At 38.2% G+C, this 23,855-nt stretch overlaps 2 protein-coding genes across 2 annotated transcripts in view; both read left to right on the top strand.

The window, feature by feature from the left end:
* The first annotated feature begins 1,259 nt into the window (after positions 1–1,259).
* LOC148047766 (vomeronasal type-2 receptor 26-like) lies at positions 1,260–11,767 on the top strand. Its single transcript, XM_087708143.1, has 4 exons — positions 1,260–1,457; positions 7,658–7,807; positions 10,338–10,464; positions 10,866–11,767. The coding sequence occupies exons 1-4, from the start codon at positions 1,260–1,262 to the stop codon at positions 11,765–11,767; spliced, it is 1,377 nt and encodes a 458-aa protein (XP_087564269.1).
* A 3,033-nt stretch (positions 11,768–14,800) lies between these two features.
* LOC148047765 (uncharacterized) overlaps positions 14,801–23,855 on the top strand; it is a 32,630-nt gene continuing 23,575 nt past the window's right edge. Inside the window, exons 1-2 of the mRNA XM_087708142.1 lie at positions 14,801–14,934; positions 23,083–23,371. Coding sequence (XP_087564268.1) covers positions 14,801–14,934; positions 23,083–23,371 — 423 coding nt within the window. The remainder of the gene's footprint in view (positions 14,935–23,082; positions 23,372–23,855) is intronic.

Raw genomic sequence — 23,855 nt, 5'->3', positions numbered from 1 at the left:
AGTGAGCGTAATCTTCTAGATTAATGCCACCTAGTTTATACTTGACATTCTGATTATATTTACCAATAAACACACAGCATTTATTAATAAAAATTTGAAGTTGCCAAAAAGATAACCATTCAGACACATAGTCACCTTGTAAAAAGAAACATAATTATCTGTAGAATTGAATAATTTTATATCATCGGCAAAAAGAACACAATTGCTTTTAAGTTGATCACACAAATCGTTGATATAGTGCAAAAAAAAAACAAAGATGTTGAAATTTCTTACGTTGCAGTGAGAACACTTTCTACCATATTCTGCTCTTCTTGTTGGCTGTTCATGAAGTCAACCGGAATCCTTGGCTCTTACCCAACATCACCCTGGGCTACAACAACTATCAGAACTTTTTCAGTGCAAGAATGACATATGAGGCCATGCTGGATGTGCTGTCTACAGGACAAGAGAGCATCCCAAACTACAGGTGTGGAAGTCAAAAATATATGCTGGCAGTTCTTGAAGAGATGGATTCTGAACTCTTTGATCATATATCTAATGTCATGAGCATCTATAAAATTCCACAGGTATAAAGGCAAATGTAATTAATTCCAAGTAGTAAATTGTTCAGGTTTGCCTAGAAGGCAGCACTTGTACATTTCTCTCAAAATAAATTGAAAGTCAGAGAGTAAATATTAGAAGAGCTGAAAGAATTTTTAAATCACAAAGTATGTGAAATATGTGTCTGTGTCTGTGTGTTTGTGCATACATATGTAGTTATGTAGTTCCTGTGATCAGTTTGCCTCGCCCACCCGCATCTGCCCTATCCTGTCCTAAATTTCTGCATTTTTCAGCTCAGCTGATTCACGTGGCACAGACGATTTATGTGAATCAGCTGTTTTATTTATTGGGGTTTCCCTAGAAGGTAGGCTGTAAAGTTGAAATATTTTGAACACTGCACATGCACGAAAAGCATACGCTCACCAAACCGGTTGATAAATTGGTTGCAGTTCACCACTGTATGTTCACACACACACATGTATTATATGTAGGTATGTGTGTATATACATATATTCCCTTCATGACTTACTGCCTTGACATGATGAAGGGGCTTGAACAGCACAATGAAGCTATGAGCTAGGCCATGCATGGCCACCCAAGACAGACAGCTCATAGCAGAGAGATCTAACAAGACGTGATCCACTGGAGAAGGAAATGACAACCCACTCCACTATCTTTGCCATGAAAACCCCATGGACCCTACCAAAAGGCAAAAAGATATGACTCTGGAAGATGAGCCCTTCACTTCAGAAGGTGTCCAGTATGCTACTGGGAAAGAGCAGAGGGCTAATTGTAGTAGTGCCAGAAAGAGTGAAGCAGTTGGGTCAAAGCTGAAGGGATGTTCGGCTGTGGATGTATCTGGTGGTGAAAGGAAAGTCCAATGCTGTAAAGATCAACACTCCGTAGAAACCTGGAATGTAAGATCCATGGATCAAGGCAAGCTGGATGTGGTCAAACAAGAAATGACAAAACTAAACATCGCCATCTTAGAAATCAGCGAACTAAAATGGTCATGAATTTCTGAATTTAATTCAGATGATCACCAGATATACTACTGTGGGCAAGAATCCCTCAGAAGAAATGGACTAGCCGACATAGTCAAAAAAAGGGTAGAAAAAGCAATACTGGGATACAATCCATGAAATGACAGAATGATCTCAATTTCAATCCAAGGCAAACCATTAAAGGTCACAGCAGTCCAAGTCTCTGTCCAAACCACTGGTGCTGAAGAGGATTCTATGAAGCACTACGACACCTTATAGCACCAAAAAATGACATCATGGGGGATTGGAATGCTAAAGTAGGAAGGCAAAACATAACTTGAATAACAGGCAAGTTTGGCTTTGGAGTAGAAAATGATGCAGGGCAAAGGGTCGTAGAATTTTGTCAAGAATATACGATGGTCATAACCAACACTCTTTTCCAACAATCCAAGAGATGACTCTACACTTGGACATCACCAGATTGTCAACACAGAAATCAGATTGATTATGTGCTTTGCAGCCAAAGATGGAGAAGCGCTATACAGACATTAAACATAACACCAGTAGCTGACTGTGGCTCAGATCATGAGCTTCTTGTTGCAAAATGTAGGCTTAAAATGAAGAAGATAGGGAAAAACACAAAGCCGCTCAGGTATGAACTAAATCATACCCCTTATGAATATACAGTAGAGGTGACGAATAGATTTAAAAAATTAGATCTGATTTCTTAGATCTATGGATGGAGGTTCACAACGTTGTACAAGAGGTAGCAATTAAAACCATCCAATAGAAAAAGAAATGCAGGAAAGCAAAATGACTGTCTGAAGAAGCTTTACAAATAGCTGAGGAAGGAAAGGAAGTGAAAGGCAAGGGAGAAATGGGAAGATACACCCAACTGAAAGCAGAATTCCAGAGAATAGCTAGAAGTAATAAGAACGCCTTCTTAAATGAACAGTGGAAAAAAATTGAAAACAATAGAAAAGGGAGGACCAGAGATCTCTTCAAGAAAGTTGGAAATATGAAAGGAACATTTCATGCAAAGATGGACATGATAAAGGACCAAAATGGCAGGGACCTAACAGAGGCAGAAGAGGTTAAGAAGAAGTGGCAAAATTAAACAGCAGAATTATACAAGAATGAGCTTAACATCCCTAATAACCACGATAGGATGATCACGGACCGCGAGCCAGACATTTTATAATGTGAAATCAAAAGGTTCTTAGGAAGTCTGAGCAACAACAAAGCTAGTGGAGGTGATAGTATTGCAGCTGAGATATTCAAAATCTTAAAAGATGATGCAGTAAAAGTGCTACACTCATTCTGCCAGCAAATTTGGAAAACTCAACAGTGGCCATACAATTGGAAATGGTCAGTTTACAATCCAATCCCAAAGAAGGGCAAATAATATTCAAACTACTGCACCATTGCACTCATTTCACATGCTAGCAAAGTAAAGGCAGGATTTCAAAGAGGCAGAGGAACTAGAGTTCAAATTGCCAACATAGACTGGATCATGGAGAAAGCTTGGGAGTTTCAGAAAAAACATCTACTTCTGTTTCATTCACTATGCTAAAGTCTTTGATTGTGTGGATCACAACAAACTGTGGCAAGTTCTTAAAGAAATGGGAGTACCAGACCATCTTATTTGTCTCTTGAGAAACTATATGCAGGTCAAGAAGCAACAGTGAGAACCGAACATGGAACCACTGATTGGTTCAAAATTAAGAAAAGAGTTCAGCAAGGCTGCATACAGTCGCTCTGCCTATTTAACTTATATGCAGGAAACAGCAGAGGTGGGTTTCTGCCGGTTCACCCCAGATCAGGTGAACCGGTAGTGGTGGTGGCTGGGGGCTCCGCCCATCTGCCTATATGCTTCCCCCCAAACACATATCCTGTCCTGGGTCTCCACAGGAACTCGGTGTGCTTAAAAGTGAGATTATTAGACTGACTTCTGCATTTCAAATGTCTGAACGAAATTCGGACAATTAAAGAGTTTGTATAGAAATATTTGAAATCAATTATATGAATGAAAACAATGAAACAATTTCAAATGGGCTTCCAAGCTCCATTTTCAGCTGAGACAGCCTCCTGCAATCCTCTACCAGTAAAAACAGAGCTCAATGGGGGGGAGCATACTCTAGCTCCCTTTTTCCTGGCAGAGGCACCGTGGGCTATTTTCAGGGCAGCCCCACGGGCCATGTCTAAGCACCCTGCATGCCAGATCTGGGCCTTGAGTTTGATACCCCTGGTATAAGGTCTCCTGCTTGCCTAGAAGGCTCCCCAATCTATTCTGATTGACTAATGGACTGAGTGAATGGGTGAGTTATAATGTGACCAGGAGGGTGTGCTTTATGAGTAACACCCATGAACCTTACCCACAGATAATTCAGAGCTCCCTAGTTTCAAAGGGAGCATACAAGGCAAAAATACAGGACATCAAGCGAACTAGCAAAGTTCATGAAGTTATTGTTTGAAACTTCTCTCAGCCGTGGGAAAAGGCCCTTAGATTTACCATCTGACTTTTATCATTAAAACTGGCACAAACTACCAATACCTTCTCTTTTATCTTTAGATCAACTTCAGTGTCATCAACCAAATGACTGAACAAAATCATCATTTTCCTTTTTCATATCGGTTGACCCCAAACCAAGAACCTCCTTACTCAGCCATTGTCCAGCTTCTTCTGCATTTCCAATGGACGTGGATCGGCCTCCTTTCTCAGTACAATGAAAAAGGAGAAAAATTCAAAAGATGTTTGGAAGTTTTATCTCTAAAAAATGGGATTTGCATTGTCCTCTCAGGAACCGTCCCAGAAGTAAATATGCAGACAAGTGCTGGGGATCCTGTCCTCCAAGAGAAAAGGAAAATGTTCATTTCTCTTATGAAGAGTCATATAAAAATTATAGTATGCCAACTGGACTTTCAAGCCTCAGCAACATTAGCAGCAATAATACAAACATTTGATATGACTAATACATCGACTGTGGGAAGGGTGTGGATTGCAACAACTTTGACAGATTCCAGTGTAGGTATTTTTGACCTCTGGGTTGATCTCCAAAATAAACATGCTTTGTTTTCCTTCCTCATCCAGAGAAAGAGAAGGACTCAGCATTATGACTCTAAATCTTATGAATCTATGGTCCTGTCATATGGAAAAGAAGCATTCCAATGTTCCTATTCAAGTCCTCTGTTATCTAAGAAAGTTTGGAAAAAATGCAGAGAAAAAGACAACTGGGAATTCCCACCCCGTGATGTGATTGCAAGAATCCTGTCTCAGGATTCCTCCAGTATTTCCCAAATAATTCAAGTTGTGGCCTGGGTCCTCAATGCTGCCTCTTCCTCCCAAAGGAGTAGGAGGAGAATGCGAGCTGGATACCATCAATCACCCCAGATTGTACAGCCATGGCAGGTAAGTCTTCTCCTTTGAGGTTTAATTGACTGTCCCCTTCCAATTCTGCAATATTGAATTAAATATAGAAAGGGGTGAGAGATTCCAAAGAGCAGTTGCCCAATTTGTGCTATTTGAGAGTGAGGGTCAACCCTGAAGCTGACCTGACTGAGGCCATTTTGAAGCTTCGGTGTTGCCACACTGGAGTCGACGGATAAGGAGGGGGTAAGAGATATATCTGTGGGTTTGTAGCCAAAACAAAATATTCTCTCCTGGGAACCAAGGACATTCCCACCGATGGCTGGCGGGAGGATTGGTCTAGTTACCAGAAACCAGATGACACCTTGATTGGACCATGTGACCGATTGTTTGGAAAGGGGAGGAAAACTTTTACTTTTAATTAGATGAAAACTGTGGAAACATTTAGAGTAAGTTTTCACCATCCTATATGCTTATTTGATATGTCCAATAAAACTGATATTTGAGGAACCGGCTTGCCTCAGAGTCCTGTAATATGGGGATATTACTTGGAACCCTGACATTAAACTGACTCTTCTTTCTTCCTCATGTTTTTTTTATGTTTTAATTTATTACAAACATATCAATGTGTGAACAGTGTGGCACCTGAGTGTCTTACATTTTGGTAGAAATAAAATAATATTCATCATAGTTACTACAGTTGGCAATCTTATATTGTTCCGGTAATAATACACATATTTTGTTGAATTATAATCTTTCATTATTTAGTTATTCAATATTTCAATATGTTATTTTTATATTATTCTTTTTGGATCTTGAGCTTGTCTTCTGGGGTGTTGTCTATTCCTGCCAGTTTAGTGTTGTATGCAAATTTCATGACTTCCCCCTCAATTCCATCGCCTAGATCTTTTTTGAAGACATTGAAGGGTGCTGGACCTAAAATGGAAGCTTGGGGTACCCCATAGCTTACTTCCCTCCAAGTGGATGAGGTTCCCCAGAGGACTACATGTTGAATGTAATTTGTGAGACAGTTACAAAGCCACCTGATGGTGGTGTTAACTATTCCATGTTTTCAAGAATGTTTTATTTATTTATTTATTTATTTATTTATTTATTTACTTACTTACTTACTTACTTACTTACTTACTTACTTACTTACTTCTTTACTTATTTATTTACTTACTTATTTATTTATTAGTTTGTCAAACATGTACAAGATAGCAATATAAATAGGAACCTGCATATGAACAATGAAAATGGATAGAATCAAGATCACGTGAAGTGTTAATACCAATTTATAATACCTAGGTAAGGCCACACTTGGAATACTGCATTCAGTTCTGGTCACCACATTGTAGAAAAGATGTGGAGACTCTGGAAAGAGTGCAGAGAAGAGCAACAAAGATGATTAGGGGCTGGAGACTAAAATATATGAAGAACAGTTGCAGGAACTGGGTATGTCTAGTTTAATGAAAAGGAGAACTAAGGGAGACATGATAGCAGTGTTCCAATATCTCAGGGGTCGCCACAAAGAAGAAGGAGTCAAACCATTCTCCAAGGCACCTGAGGGTAGAACAAGAAGCTAATCAAGGAGAGAAGCAATTTAGAAATGAAGAGAAATTTCCTGATAGTTAGAACAATTAATCAGTGGAACAGCTTGCCTCCAGAAGTTGTGAATGCCCCAACACTGCAAGTCTTTAAGATGATATTGGATAGCCATTTGTCTGAAATGGTATAGGGTTTCCTAGCTAGGCAGGGGGTTGGACTAGAAGACCTCCAAGGTCCCTTCCAATTCTGCTATCATATGGTATTGTATTGTATTGTATTGTAATAGAAATAAATGGGGACAGTAGGACAGGGATGGTAGGCATGCTGGTGCGCTTATGCACGCCCCATTTATGGACCTCTTAGAAATGGGGTGAGTTCCATAGTAGACAGTTTAATGTTGAAGGTGTGAAGGTCTGAGGATGTAACAACGGATTCAAGTAGAGCATTCCAGGTGGCGACCACTCTGTTTCTGAAGTTGTATTTTCTGCAATTGAGTTTGGAGCGGTTTACCTTGAGTTTGTATCGATTGCTTGCCTGTGTATTGTTGAGGTTCAAGCTGAAGACGTTGTTGACAGGTAAGATATTATAACCAACAATTTTGTCTACTATGCTTAGATCTGGCTGCTGCTGGTGCAGTTCCAAATTATCCAAGCTCAAAATTTCAAGCCTATTCTAGGGATTCTATTTTGAGTAGAGGAGTGGAGTAGTCTTCTCGTAAAATACCTCTGGACCTGCTCAATCGTATTAATGTCTGATTTAGAGTGTGGATTCCAGGCAGACGAGCTGTATTTGAGAATTACTCTGGCAAACCTTTTGTATTCCCTAGTTTGCAGTACAATGTTACCGGAGAAGAAGCTTTGCAAAATTAGATTAACAACTATTAATGCTTTTTGGCAATGTTGTTAAAGTGAGCTCTGGGGCTTAGATCATTTGAGATGAGTTGTCCTTGGTCCTTGATGGAGTGAGAGTCGTGTATGAGGTCCTCTTCGCCCAACATGTCACTTTTTAGGGCGAGCTTGACCATGTGACATAGTTTTTTGAGAAAGATCTGTAAATTCCTGGGGAATAACTGAAAAAAAACTTTCCATGAAATACTGAATCAATGTTTCAGATGGTTTGAAGAGGTTGAATTATTCAGAGTATCTCCAAACCAGAATAATAGCAAGAATCACATTGAATAAAGGCTCAAATTGTCATGTTTTTTTCTATGTTTCTGCAGCTTCATAGGTTCCTGAGAAACTTCCAACATCACAATATTTCCAGAGATGGGATTTCTTTTGAAGAAAATGGAATTCCTGTTGGTGGCTTTGATATCATGCAGTGGACATCACTTTTGAACAAATCAGATGCAGGGGTGAAAATTGGGACTGTAGAAAGACAAGCCTCCTTGGAAGTGAAGATTTCTGTCAATCAAAGTGCCATCCAATGGCCAACATTATTTAACAAAGTATTTGAGGCTGCTGGGATTTTGCTCTTCTGTTTATCTCCATATGTGGAATTGTTTCTGCTCAATAGGAAATAATACTTATTGAGGACAATTGAGATAACTTCCAAATAAGAGAATTTAAAGCCTCAATAATTTACTAGATATTGTCAGAGTTTGTTGCACAAATTCATATTGAGAAACCACACACAGATAACCAATTCAGATGGATTCATTAATTTCTTTATATACGTAAGAATAGATGAATAAATGTACAATACCAACAGATGGTTCTTCCAAGTAAACACAAGGCAGGCGAGTTACAGCCAAACACAATTAGTTAGTTTCACAAAGTAGTTGAGGCTGCTGGGATATGTGGAATTGTTTCTGCTCAATAAGAAATAATACTTATTGAGGATGATTGAGATAATTTCCAAATAAGAGAAAGCCTCATTAATTTATTAGATATTGTCAGAGTTTGTTGCACCAATTCATATCCAGAAACCACAAACAGATAACCAATTCAGCTGGATTCATTAATTTCTTTATATACGTAAGAATAGATGAATAAATGTACAATAGCAAGAGGTGGTTCTTCCAAGTAAAAACAAGGCAGGAGAGTTACAGGCAAACACAAGCAGTTAGTTTCATATCAGCAGACAAGCCCAGATAGACTGATAGTTTACTTCACAGAGCAGCAGACTGCTTAATACTGCTAAGCCATGCCCAGATTTCTTACTTAAGTTTACTTGCTTACTATAAGGATAAAAATTCAGCAATTGCAGGAAGGTTCCACACCCATTTGGACTATTCAGGTGACCCTGATGGCGGAGATAACAACTTCTCAACAACTTTGAGAAACCACCAGATGACTGCAAGGAATATAAATCCTTCCATACCCCAGTCAGAACTGAAGAAGCTCCTGGAACTGAGAAGCTAAACGTCTTCAAGGGGAAACAAAGATCAGTTGTCTGGGAGACAATCCAGAATATGAAGGGTTTAGTCCACTGAACTGCATAAGAGAAAGATATCATTAACAATGTGGTGAGGGAAGTGAGGGCACCTTAAAAAGCCATTTACATCAGTGGTGGGCTTCACATTTTGTTACCACCAATTTGCCCTACACGTGTCTGCTTGCTTTCTGGGCACCCCTTCCATGCAAGCACCTGGCCTTGCGCGCTAGCACTTGCGTGCATGTGACGGGCCACAAAAACATGCCTAAATAGTATGGCATAGAGCCAAGGCAGGTGGGCAGGGGTGGTATATATATATATATATATATATATATATATATATATATATATATATATATATATATATATATATATATATATATATATATATATATATATATATATATATATATATATATATATATATATATATATATATATATATATATATTATATACATTACATATATTATATTTGTGCTAACAAAAGGGCAACAGTAAAAAATATTGGGTTTCTGTCTGGATGGTCTCTTGTGACGAGCCGAAGGACAGAGAATGGAAGTAGTGATCTTCCTCCCATATTTGGGCATACCAGGGGTTGTAACTTTATATATATATACATATATACATATATACATATATACATATATACATATATACATATATACATATATACATATATACATATATACATATATACATATATACATATATACATATATACATGTATACATGTATACATGTATACATGTATACATGTATACATGTATACATGTATACATGTATACATGTATACATGTATACATGTATACATGTATACATATATACATATATACACATATACACATATACACATATACACATATACATATATACATATAATATATGTATGTATGTATGTATGTATGTATGTATGTATGTATGTATGTATGTATGCATGTTGTATTTGTGTTAGTATAGCACAGATCTAGATATATTTCAGCTAGCCATACCCTTACTGGGATTAGAACCTGTGCTGTATTACATCTTAGGCAGATGTGTTAACCACTAAGCCACAAGGTCCTCCTTCTTTATCAGCTGAGACAGGGAAATAGGTATGTATTTATTGTTACAATGCCTGGCATGCCCAAATATGGGAAGAAGCTAACTGCTTCCATTCTCTGTCTATCGACTCGTCACAAGAGACCATCCAGACAGAAACCCAATATTTTTACTGTTGCCTTTGTTACATTTGTGTTGTATTTGTGCTGATAAATAAATAAAGGGAGACTAATATAAATCTATTTCAAGCTATTCAGCTCTCATCAGCTAGCCATACCCTTACTGGGATTAGAACCTGTGCTATATTACATCTTAGGCAGATGTGTTAACCACTAAGCCACAAGGTCCTCCTCCTTTATCAGCTGAGCAAGGGAAATAGGTATGTATTTAGTGTTGTGCTCCTGGCCTTCTGGAAGCAATTGATTTCAGTAAACCCTTCGAATTCATACATTTTCCTGAAATAATCTTTCTATTCATGTTTAGATGGTGCCTTATTCAAGATGTACAGCAAGTTGCTCCCTGGGTTACACCAAGCTTGTGAGAGAGGGAGCCCCAGTTTGCTGCTACGAATGTTCTCTGTGTATGGAAGGAACATACTCTGTGAAAGAAGGTACAGTAGATGGCTCCAAAAAGAATTTAAACAATCAGGATATAATAAATATTCTCTATTGTTTTGGGGGAATGTTGGATAAAGAAGCAAGAAAAACATAAACTTCCTTAAAGCATTCCCAAATCTTTCAAAGACACCAAAAGTTGTATGATAATGTGAGCATTTGACTTGTTACTTTCTTGTTTGGTTTTAGGAAAGAGGATAAGATTTGAGAGCTGATAATCACATTCATCTTCAGCCTTTAAAAACAGTGTAGATAATTTTAACTAATGTTGTATATTGTGGATATCCCTGGGCAGAAATATTATGTTATTTCTTGAAAATGAAGTAATCAATTTCTGATGTGGTTTTCATTCTCCTACAGTTGCAGGAACAGATACATGCTAACCATTTTTTTCCAGATGCAGCCCATTGTGAAAAGTGTCCAGATGACAAGTATTCCAATAAGAAGCGAGATCAGTGTGTCCCCAAAACTATAAGCTTCTTATCTTATGACGAATTGTTGGGATTCATCCTGGCTTTCTTTGTCATTGCTTTGACTTTAACCACTGCCTTTATTCTGGGGATCTTCATTAAATACCAAGAAACTCCCATAGTCAAAGCTAACAACCGGGACCTCACCTACATTCTTCTGATCTCCCTCTTGCTTAGTTTCTTGACCCCCCTTCTGTTTATTGGCCATCCCAAGAAAGTGACTTGCCTTCTTAGGCAAGTCACCTTCAGTTTCATTTTCTCAGTTGCCGTCTCTTCCTTGCTGGCAAAGACGATTATGGTGGTAGTTGCATTTTTGGCCACGAAGCCAGGCAGTGTCATGAGGAAATGGCTGGGGAAGAGTCTGGCCAACTCTATTGTTTTATCCTGCTCTGGTATTCAAGTATGCATCTGTATCATATGGCTGGGAATCTTTCCCCCATTCCCAGATTCTGACTTTCATTCCCAACCAGGACAGATCCTGCTGCAATGCAATGAAGGCTCTGTCACCATGTTCTACTCTGCTCTTGGCTACATGGGTTTCCTGGCTGCCATTTGCTTCTTTGTGGCATTTCTGGCTCGGAAGCTGCCAGGGACCTTCAATGAAGCCAAACTGATCACCTTCAGCATGTTGGTTTTTTGCAGTGTTTGGATCTCCTTTGTCCCCACCTACCTAAGCACCAAGGGGAAATATATGGTGGCTGTACAGATCTTCTCCATCCTGGCCTCCAGTTTGGGTTTACTGGGCTGTATCTTTATCCCCAAATGCTACATTATAATCCTGAGACCTGCCCTGAACACCAAAGAACATCTGATGATGAAAACTCACTAAGGCTCCTTATATTGGGTTTTATTTTTGTTCAGTTTACATGCAGTATAAAATCACATAGTTTGAAGTAATGTTTTATGTGTTGTTGCTTATATTTCTTCATTCCATATGAATTTTTAATTATAATAACTAAGTAAAAATTTGTTAAAACAACTCTAACTATTTGAAATAACCATATCCGTGTTGTATATTATTTTCTTTGATGATGTTCTGACTTTGTTTCAAAAATAGTTTATTTCAAATACTGTATATATTTGAATGATCTCTTCTGGCTGGATAATATTAGATCACTCATAGTTAGATAAATGAGATAGATAGATACATGGGAGAGATCAGGAAAGAGAAAAACAGAGAAACAGATAACATTATATATATTAAGAATAGATAAAATATCAACATGAACTTCAGAGCAACTTTAACCCCAGAGGGGTTAGCAAAGGTAGAGGGGAAGCCCCAAAGACTATATGGAGAAAGGCAATCTCTTGATAGGACATAGGGAAACCCCTTGGAGCCAGCTGGAGAGAAGATGGTCATCATGGCCAACCCAAAGCTGGTGAGAGAAAGGAAGATAAAAATCAAAGAGGAACATGGCTGCCCTGGTTGAATAATCTCTAATCTTCTGCAAATAAATTTCCCCTGATATAGCACTAGAAAACTGTGAAAGTGGGATTCAAAAATGGAGTGGAGCAGCATTTTTCCTCCATGAGAATAGCGGCAACTAAGCTTTCAGAGCTATTGAAATATCTGGAAAAGATTAACAGAGCGACTGTAAAAAAAAAAGGGAGACCAAACTAGAAAAAAGCCTAGACTAAGTTTTTTTAAAGAACTTTTAAAAAATCAAAGACTGCTAGGAATATGCTTCCTATTATTGTTGTTGGACTAATGTCGGATTTAAAACAGTTAAGGAGAAACCTTCCAGCTTTTAAAAAAGAACAAGGTCACCATCTATACTGACCAGAAAAGTGCATACAAAAGGGAAGTGACTGATGCAATATTTATAAATTCTCCATAAAGACTCTTGTGATATTCAGAGAGGACATTAACCAATTTGAATGTGGAAAAGTGAAAAAAGAAGAGAAATATTCTTGGTGAACTTAGAAACTATACATCTATCTAGATATTATTTTGGGGAAAAGCTTTGGGAGCTGATGGGTTTTGGGGCCTCGATGGATTATGAACTTTAATTTTGTAAAAAGACTCCCAAAGGACTACAATAGTAACAGTGTGAATAAATTTAATGTGGACTATAAATTTGATTGTTGAAGGAAGAAGAAATGGAGAAAGCGCTTACTCTTAAGGTATATGAGTAATTGATTAGTAATGATTAATACTTAATTTTTAATTATTAAATTTGCAATCTAATATATACATATACATATACATATACATATACATATACATGTACATGTACATGTACATGTACATGTACATGTACATGTACATATACATATACATATACATATACATATACATATACATATACATATACATATACATATACATATACATATACATATACATATACATATACATATACATATACGTATACGTATGTACATACATACATACTTTTGAGATTGTGGGCTTATCTTTCCTGAGATTTTTTTACTAATATAATATGAGAGAGTTGAAGGTGATACACCAGGGAGTCTGGGAAATATTTTTAAACTGTGTAAAAATAATTACTGTGGTTGCTATTTTTGAGAAGTACTTTTTGATTATCAGAGATGACAAGTACATTGAATCAGAGGTGGGTTCCATCTGGGCCTTTCCGGTATGCCATAAGAGATAGTGAAAATCTGGCGTGATGGACCAGTCCGGTAGTAATGGTGGTTTGGCCATGCCCACGAACCTCTGTCAGAAGTTTTTTAAAGCCCTGTTCAGGCAAGGGAAAAGAGGTTTTAAAACTAAAAGAGGGGGGGAGAGGGTGGAAGGAAGGGAAGGGAGAAATAAAAAGACATAAAAAGAAAGAAGGAATCTCACTTTTTAACCGGTATTCAGCAAAGTAGAAAAAAAATGCTATTGCTTTAAATTGGAACCGAGCATGCGTGGCTGTGGAATTCTGGGAGTTGAAGTCCATAAGTCTTAAAATTGCCAAGGTTGCTTTGCTGGCTATGGAATTCTGGGAGTTGAAATCCAAAAGTTTTAATGCTGCAAACTTTAAATTGAAACATACTTTAAATTGAAAAGCTCAAAAGGAAGTTTGTAAAGTGACATTCAACAGTTGGTTTCTGGGTCAACTGAACAACAATGGATAAAAGGTAGGATTCTTCTATGGTTCTATGTTTTTGAAGTTTAGGGGTTTGTGTAGAATGGGCTTTGCATTTCAAAAAGGGTTTGGATGATTCCCGGCTTGTGAATGGAACCAAACTTTCTATAGATGCATTATCTCATCATCAATCTGGCAGGCATGTGGAATGAGCCTTTCTGGAAGTAATATTTAATTGGGGGAGGGGTGTTGGTTGCTTCCCACAGAGTGAAGGAAAAAGAAAGAAAAACAGCACAGCAATTTAGAGCTAGAAGGCTATTCAGAGGTCATCTAGTCCAAACCCCTGCTGCAGCAGGAAACCTTACATTGTCTGGATTATTTAGGTCCCTCTAACAGGCAGGAAAATTGCCAGAAAGGAGAAGGAGTTGACTAGCACAAGGCTGCCATGCAGAGGAAGGCAGAGATAGTCTTTGACGTATGACTACAATTGAGCCCAAAATTTTGGTTGCTAAACAAGAGCGTTGTTAAGTGAGCTTCACCACATTTTACCCAATCCGTGACATCTCCTGGTGAGTGACATCAAGTTGGCCATGCCCATCCAGTCACATGACATCTAAGCCACGCCCAGGAAATAGGCCATGCCCACAGAACAGATAGTAAAAAGAATTGAAATCCACCCCTGCATTGAACATATCAAAGATAGGAAAGAAAACCTCATCTACATCCTCATCAGCAACATCATCGGAGGCATCAATCCCATCTAATCAACAATTGAGGCGTGTTAGTTGGGCCTCAAGAAGTCAAGCTCCATGCAGAGTATGCAAGCGATGCTACTATTGATCCAAGAAGCCATGATCAAAAGTCAGGAAGTTACGTCAAAATACCCTGATGAGACCAAAAATGAATTGGAGGAGATGAAGAGGGATATACGTAATATGGATGAAAAGATAGGGAACTACCAGCAAATGATAGCGCAGAATAAATAGAGGATACAAAAAATAGAAATAAGGGCTGAGCAAACCGGGGGGAAATGGATGAAATGGACCAAAAGCCAACACAGGCTAATAGAAAATTAGAAGAGACAGTATCTTTGTTGCGATGGAAAAGGCAGCTTATTCTCTGATATTTCATAATATTGCGGAAGAGAAAGAGGAAGCTCTGGTTGAGGTGATGATAGAGCTGCTGGCTGGAGTATTACAGAAAAAAGAAGCATGATGTACAAGAACTAGACAAAATATTCAGAATCCATACAAACTATACAAGAAGGCAAACATTGCCAAAAGAGATGCATGTGAGGTTTACCAAGAAATGCTGAGAGATGAAATATACAAAAGAACTAGACATGAAAGGGAGAGAAATTCTGATCTTAAAACAAATACCAAGGGAGTTAGAGAGGAGAGGAGAGCAGAGGAGACAGTATCAATTCTTGACAGCACAACTGATTAAATATAATGTGACGTACAATTGGCTGATACCAGAAGGAATTCTGGTTACCTGGCAAGACAAAAAAATTAAGGTCGATACCTTGGATAAATTGCATGAATTTCAAGTAGAAGAAAAGCTTTAGCTCAAAAAGAAAGAGTGATGGTGGGGAAAGGAGTGGGCAGAACAAGAAAGTGCAAGAACAAAAGGACAGAAAGGACAGACAGAAATAAGAACAACTAGAAGCATAAGACCTATATGTAAGTGAAAAGAAGCCTGAAAAGAAAAAGCCTGAGAAAATCGGATCAACGGGCAACCCGGAGGTCCATTCCCAAACATCCAATTTGCGCATTGGGCAGTTTTTCTCCCTCTGGGGGCATCAGAAAGCTTCCCTAAAGCCTCCGGAGGGTGAAAATCAAGACCAAAATCAGCTGGCCAGCACACAGGTGTGCTGCAGCTGCCAGGGCAATGCTTCGTGTGCCCTCATAAATGGCTCTGCGTGCCACCTATCACACGCATGCCATAGATTTACCATGAGAGATATAGAGTGATAAGTGTATAGAGTGTTATGGTATAACTATGAGATTAATGGATATAACTATAACGTTGAATATTGTGTATATTGAAAAGAGACTACAATGTATGACTATGAGAATAATGGTTATAATTATAGTGCATAATACTATATATATTTAAAAGAGAGTTGATAACGACCGTAGCCTGTCATTGCAGAAATGGAAATGTGATGTATAATAAAGAAAAATGCATAATACAAATTATATTTTAAAAAAGAAAGAAAAGACTAGACAGTCTGACAATGAGACAACCTTTATAGTAAATCTTTAAGGTTATACCACATTACAAAATTGTGGGGATTGTGGGTTGCTTGTGTTTTTCAAATGCAGCCCATTGTGAAAAGTGTCCAGATGTTCAGTATTCCCAATTAGAAGCAAAATAAAAATGTCCCTAAAATTATAATTTTCTTATCTTACAAAGAAATTCTGGGGATCATCCTGACTCTCTTTGTCATTGCTTTATCCATAACCATAACTACGGCCTTTATTCTGGGAATCTTCATTAAATATCAAGAAACTCCCATAGAAAAAGCCAACAATCGGAAACTCACCTACATCCTCCTGATTTCACTCCTGCTTTCTTTCTTGATCTCCCTTCTCTTTATTGGTCACCCCATGAAAATGGTGTTTCTCCTTCAACAAACCATTTTCAGTGTTGTTTTTTCAGTCGCTGTGTCTTCCTTGCTGACCAAGGCTGTAATGGTGGTGGTGGTGGCCTTCCAAAGTACCGAGTCCATTGTAGTAATAATTGTGGGTATGATTTTGTCATGGCATGCATGGTTTTCCATCAGCTTTGGTGACACCTGTCTTCAAACCTGATGGAAGTCTCATAGCACAGGGATCACCAATGGATTCTGTCAGGACCCACAGCTGGCCCGTATCTTTGGAGTTCATACTTGGAGTCTACACCTTTGGAATCAGCGCTTCAGATTAATGTTCATCCTTGAAGCAACTGATTGTCCAGGCAATATATGTAACTAATTAACTTATACTCCATTAAATAGTTTTAGAGGGTGCAATGGAGAAAGGTCACAGATGCAAACTTAGCAAAAGAACTCATACCTACACGTCACATAGCAATGGCCCTGTGCTCACCTCCTCAGATTTTGTTTAGCCCTTCACCTTCAGCCATTGTGGTATTGTACTTCTATAGCGTCATCTCTTGGCTCCCCATTAGATCTTATTTATTTATTTATTAGAATTTATAGGCCGCCCTTTTCCCTGAGGGGACTCAGGGCGGCTTACATAAAATAAGGCGGGGAGGATCTCCTATGTAAGAGACAGGAAATATCACCACTTCATAAAGAAGTCAGTAACAAGCTAATTTACAGCGTTTACACCTGGAACAGCGATATCAATAAACTGTATGCTTTGGCCCTCTGCAACCGGGATATCTGCCATGTTGTGCTCCAAATGACGATCCGTTTGTATTCGAAAGTCCCAGAAGAACTTCACCTTCTCATTTTTGATAACTTTTTCCACTTTATGTTCTACATAATGACCAGTGGATTAATTTAGCAGCTTGGTCCTGTCTAGCTTTGTAATCAGTTTGTGCAATTTTTCTGCATTCACATATTAAATATGAAACAGTTTTGACTTTGAAACTTTCCTTCAATGTTTCTCAAGAGCTGTCCATGCAAAGCTTTGGTTTTCCATCTATTTAATCTGTCATCCAGCTGTTTTTCCTTATATTCTACCTTTGTTTCTGTTATTTTTATGCTGTTCTCCATTTTCACAGTCTGCAGCAATTTTTCTGCACTTTGGTTCACATGATCATTCAAACTTCATTTTTCTTCTTCTACAGTTTGATGGATTTGCAATAGCCCCCTGCCCTCTATTTTTCTTGGCAGGTACAACCTGTGGATGGCACTTTCTGGATGCAAAGCATGGTACACATTCAAACGTTTGTGAGTTTTCCAGTCCATGTTTTCCAGTTCAGCCAAAGTCCAGTTGATGATTCCAGCTGAGTAGCATACCACTGGAACTGCCCTTGCATTAATGCCTTTAGTTATGTTTCCAGCATTCAGCTTTGATTTTCATATTTTGCGGACCATCCTGATGTATTCCTTTTGCGTTGACTCTTTGACTTTTCCATTCAAGATGTTATCTGCTTCCAATATGTATAGGTACTTGTAACCATCATCCTTTGCTAATGCTTTCACTATATTTCCATTTTTATTTTATTTTATATTTCTATTTTCTGCTGCTCGGTAAATGACTCTCTCCAAACCGCAATACAATCCCCAGCTAGCTGTCAATGGCCATCAAAAACGCTTTTAATCCACCAAGAATAGATTCAGATAAGAAGAAAAGAGACTTCCCCCTGGGCTCTTCCTTTTAGTTGTTAATTTTTCTTCACTTCCAAATTGCAGAAGACAAAATCCTCTGAGGCTTTGGTGCTTAACCTCCGCTGCTTCCTTTTCTCAATTTTTCAATAACATTCCCTGAATATCAGTTAGCCGCTAATTCCGCTCCAGGACTTTTTTAAAGAATAAGATCAGTTTTTCTCTTTCTCTGTGAGTTGGTCAATCACTCATCCAGTTTCAACACTCTGTTCCCAGCACCACTCCTACACAATAACTTAGTCCAGTTGCCCCAGCTTTGTAGCGGTTATTCAATTATGCTAAACAAAAAATATTTTATTCAATTTTCACATTCCATTTGCAATCATTTATATACAGGGTATTTACTATATAAAAAAAAAAGAAAAAAAAGAAAAACAAAGAAAAAGGGAATAAAACGAACAAGTAAAGAGAAAACACAACTCATCATTCACAACCCCACCCTTGCATCCTCCATACACCCCATCTACCCCCTCCAACTTTCCTTTCTCCCTCTAACACTCCCCTCCTACTTCCCTTTCCCCTCAATCCTTCCTTCTCCCCTTAATCCCCGGACACCCTCCTTACCTTCCCCTTACTCCTTCCTTACTCCTCCCTCTTCTTTCCCTCTACCTCCCTCCTTGGTGTATGCCTTTATTCGAGTGTTGTTTGATCTGATAAAAGTAAAATGAACCAAGGAAAAAATAATAATAATAATGATAAAAAAAAAACCACCGTATATAAATACATTCTTGTTCTTATTAAAACTATGTTAACACCCCCCCACCCCACCCCCCACAATCCCCATCCCTAATCCTCCCGACTTCCCAGGGCCCACACCTGGCACTACCTTCTGTCTAAAATATCTTGTATACATATGAATTAAAAAATAAAAGTATATATCAAAAGAAAAGAAAAGCAGAGAAAGGAAAAAAAGAAAAGAGAAAAGAAAAAAAAGAAAAAAAAGAAACCACTCTTGTATTGATCTCAGCCCCCCATCTTTATCTATGCTTAAATAGTATAAATCATTCTATCTATATTTTATTCTCGTCTCTTACTTCTTTGCTATTTACCCCAACCTTCTGTAGACTCTCCCGTTCCCTTCCTAAACCTCATGATCCCTTCCAATAAAATTTAAGCAGCGTGGTTCATGCCATATATTCAAATATAACTTTACAGACAAGTAATCAAACTTTCCCTTCTAGTAAAATTTAAACAACGTAAATAATCTTTCTTTACCCCTTTTTCAAACAGTAATTCAAAATAATAAATAACTTAGTTCATTCCACATTCATTTTACCTTCATCCCTCACTTGTCTGATATTTACCACTATCAAATTTATACTAGCATTTGTTTAAAATATAACTCAGAATGAATTGTAGCATGAATCATTCCACATATTCCGATAATACTTTCAGCAAGAGTCAGTTAACCTTCTATTTTAAGGTAGTCCCTTCTAACAGAGTTTAAACAACATAAGTCATTCTGCATTCTTTTTACAGTTATCTTCCCAGGCGGCTTCCTGTTCTAATAAGCTTTAAACAACGTAGATTTTGCCCTCTTCCCTTGCTTGTCTGATATTTACCACAAATAACGTAGTTCATTCCACATGCATTTTACCCTCATCTCTTGCTTGTCTGATATTTACCACTATCAAATTTATACTAGCGTTTATTTAAAAAGTAACTCAGAACTATTACAACCAACTTTCCCTTCAAATAAAAGTTAAGTAGCATGGATCATATTCAAATAATACTTTCAGCAAGAGTCAGTTAACCTTCTATTTTAAAATAGTCCCATCTAACAAAGTTTAAACAACATAAATCGTTCCGCATTCTTTTAACCACTATCAAATTTATGCTAACGTTACTTTAGAATCTAGCTCAAAGTAGTTTCACCCAGCTTTCCCTTCTGATAAAAATTAGTCCACTTTTTCTACCGGAGAGAGGTCTCAAACCCCCATTCAGTCCTCAACTTTAGGAAGTCTTTTGAGGTATCTAAATTCTCGATCTGCGTTCTTCTGCTTCTCTGAGGGAGGAGGGGCTGCCCCCTCCATCTTGCAGCCGCATGACCAGCCGTTTGCTTTCTCCTTCCGCTTGTCTCTCCTCTCTTCCAAGCGCGTCAGGAAGACCCGCCTTCAGAATCCTACAATAGAAATCTTGAGCCTCCGAAACAGAGTTAAGACGAAATCTTTGATTCTCAAATGTAACTGTAATACCGGCAGGGGCCTCCCATCTGTATCGAATCTGTTGACTCCTAAGCTCCTTAGTTAAAAAGGTGTAATTCCTTCTTGCCTTCAACATCTGAAAAGGAATATCTTTGAAAACAATCAGGTCCTGGCCTTCAACTCGAAAACCGTTATTATGAAACTTTTGCACAATCGCATTTCTAGCTTCTTTTGTGGAAAAATGTATAATTATGTCCCTCGGGAGTTGTCGCTGTTCCGCTATCAATGAGTTCTGGCGATAGATTTTCCGAATCTGCCAATCAAAGTTAAGTCCCGGGCTTCCCAGCGCATGGCTGAAGGCTTCAGCAAAGGTCTGTTTCAAATCCTCTTGCTCCTTTTCACGGAATCCTCTGACTCTAATTGCAGATGCCTTCCTGTTAAAATTTAACATCATAAGCTGATCTTCGTTGTTTCTAATTTTTTCTTGTAAAATTTGAATATTGGTAGTCAAATTAAAATTAGCCTTCTCCAGACTTTCCAATTTGTTCTCTATTTCAGCAGAGTAATCTGAGAGGGCAGACACGGCTGCAAACGTATTCGCCTTCATTTGATTAACTTTAGATTTTAAATCATCATAAAGTTGCAATACAAATTCCTGAATTTCTTGTTTAAAGGCATTAAACATTTTAAAGAGATATTCCTGTGTTAAAACTTCTCCAGTAGAGGGCGTAGGAGACAAAGGCTGTGTTTCCAGAAAAGATTCTTTAAATTCCTTAGATACATTTGTAGCAAGACGCTTCTTTGATCTGGGTGCCATAATAAATAAACAAGTAAGCAGCGCTTCACTCCCCTCTATTTCCAAAGAAAAAGAGTTTATTTTGTTAAGGAGCAGTCTGCAGGAAGATAAACCCGGCTAAGTACATCCAGTAATCATCCACGGAGAGAAATCGCCATTTTGAAGTCTATTTAAACAAAGAAGTCTTTAAGACGAATGGAGCTGGTATTTAAGATAGTAATAAAAGCATAAATCTCACAGGGGTGGTACCCTCCCGTATCAATTCTAGCTTGAAAAAACTTTGTTTTGTCCTGGGGGGGGCTAGCCTGTCTGGGGCTGCCAAAAAAAAAAGGCAGCTGAGAAGAACTGGCCGGAGATAAAAGCTCCGCTTCGGCTGGATCTAATCTCTTCCACAGCCCAAAAAAAAAAAGGCTGTGGCTTACGAATAGACCCTAGTCTACGGAGCTATCCTCCCTGCCCCTTTCTTAGCCAAAAAGGGGTGCTATCTATGATCTTATTTAGATATACAGACCAGGTCTCTGAGGAGCTCGGTGGAGCGCTCCTCGGCAACAGGCCACGCCCCCAGGAAGTCCTCCGGTTATTCAATTATGGCTGCTGCCCCCACTGCCAGTTTGAAGGTTTTTCTCTGACGTCCCAAGAAACTGCCAGTTCCTCTAGGTCATCAGAGCCGTCCCTTCTTCTCCTCTGTCCCTCAAGGACAGGTTTTCAGTCTGAAGACCCCCCAACAGCGATTTGTCTGGCTGGGTTTCTGCAAGGCTCAGCAGAGCCTGATTTTTTCCCAGCCGGTCTCGTGGCTTCTGGCTTTGCCTATTTATTTATTGGAATTGGTCAAACAAAAACAAGAACAAGAATAAGAGAATAAAAAAAAACAATTACAAGGAAAATAGGCCTGTTCGTGCACTTATGCACACTCCTTCTACTGACCATTTAAGTATAAAGTAAGGTCCACAAAAGTCAATTTGTGACTGAAAACTGTGAAAATTTGTAGCTGAAAAAACTGAGTCAGGTAGTGCATGCCAGACTTCGGCAACTCTATTACAGAAATTATATTTTTTACATTCAAGTTTAGAAACAATTTACATGGAGTTTAAAGCGGTTGTTTGCATGCATATTATTGCAATTAAAACAGAAAAAGATATTTACAGGTAAAACATTACTACGTATAATTTTGTATGGAATACCTAGATATGACTGCATGCAACGCAGTTCTAAGTTATCCAAGCTGAGAATTTTGAGCCTAGTAGCATAAGGAATTCTATTCTGTACAGAAGAGTGCAAGAAGAATGCAAGAAGCCTTTTCTCGCAAAGTACTTCTGAACCTGCTTGATTGTACTGATGTCAGATATATGGTGGGGTTTCCAAACAGTTGAACAATACTCTAAAATTAGTCTAACTTAAATTTTATAACGTCTAATAACAATACAATGTTTCCAGAAAAAAAACTTTGCAAAATTAAGTTGAGAACTCTTAATTCTTTTTTTAGCAATGCTGTTATAGTGAGCTTTGGAGCATAAATCATCAGTGATAAATACACTTAGGTCCTTGATAAAGTGAGTGTAATCTGCTATATTAATGCCACCTAGCTTATACTTGACACTCTGATTACATTTACCAATAGGTAAAATAGAGCATTTATTAATCAAAATTTGAAGTTGCCAAATAGATGCCATTCAGACACATAGTTGAGATCACTTTGCAAAACAACAGAATTATCTGTAGAATTGAATAATTTGATGTCATTGGCAAAAAGAACACAATTGCTGTTAAGTTGATCACATAAATCGTTGATATAGAGCAAAAAAGATGATGAAATTTCTTATGTTGCAGTGACAACAACAACTTCTACTACATTCTGCCCTTTTTGTTGGCTGTTCATGAAGTCAACCAGAATCCTTGGCTCTTATCCAACATCACTCTGGGCTACAACATCTATCAGAACTTTTTCAGTGCAAGAATGACATATGAGGCCATGCTGGATGTGCTGTCTACAGGACAGGAGAACGTCCCAAACTATAGTTGTGGAAGACAAAAGAACCTGCTAGCAGTTCTTGAAGAGATGGATTCTGAACTCTTTGATCATATATCTAATGTCATGAGCATCTATAAAATTCCACAGGTATAAAGGAAAATGGAATTAATTCCAAGTTTTAAATTGTTCAGATTTGCCTTGAATGCATCACTTGTAAATTTCTCCAAATAATTTGAAAGTCAGAGAGTAAATATTAGAAGAGCTGAAAGGTTTTAAATTCACAAAGTATGTGAAGTGTGTGTGTGTGTGTGTATATACATACATATGTAGTTATGTAGTTCCTGAGATCAGTTGCCCCCCACCTGCCCCATCCTAGCCTGTCCTAAATTTCTGCATGTTCAGCTCAGCTGATTCACGCAGCACATAGGATTTCTATGCTTCAGCTGTTTTCGTTACTGGTGCTGCCCAAACAGTAAGCTGTAGAGCTTGAAATTGGTCCATTTTGTACTAGTACTACAGACTCAGCAGAGGGCTAGTACTAGTAACGCCAGAAAGTATGAAGTGGCTGGGTCAAAGGCAAAAGGATGCTCAGCTGTGGATGTATCTGGTGGTGAAAGGAAAGTCTGATGCT

Source organism: Thamnophis sirtalis, unplaced genomic scaffold (assembly GCF_051295495.1).
Source record: "Thamnophis sirtalis isolate CommonGarterSnake01/CBP01778 unplaced genomic scaffold, rThaSir2_p1.2 scaffold_3, whole genome shotgun sequence".
In the NCBI taxonomy this organism is placed as follows: Eukaryota; Metazoa; Chordata; class Lepidosauria; order Squamata; family Natricidae; genus Thamnophis; species Thamnophis sirtalis.
Note: the sequence above shows the minus strand (reverse complement) of the source record. Positions and strands in the feature narration are given on the sequence as shown.

Coding starts and splice junctions, on each gene's coding strand:
- LOC148047766 (XM_087708143.1), top strand. CDS start 1,260: ATGACTCTGGAAGATGAGCCCTTCACTTCAGAAGGTGTCCAGTATGCT. Junction 1,458..7,657: donor ACTCCGTAGAAACCTGGAAT/GTAAGATCCATG, acceptor ATGTTTCTGCAG/CTTCATAGGTTCCTGAGAAA. Junction 10,465..10,865: donor AACATACTCTGTGAAAGAAG/GTACAGTAGATG, acceptor ATTTTTTTCCAG/ATGCAGCCCATTGTGAAAAG.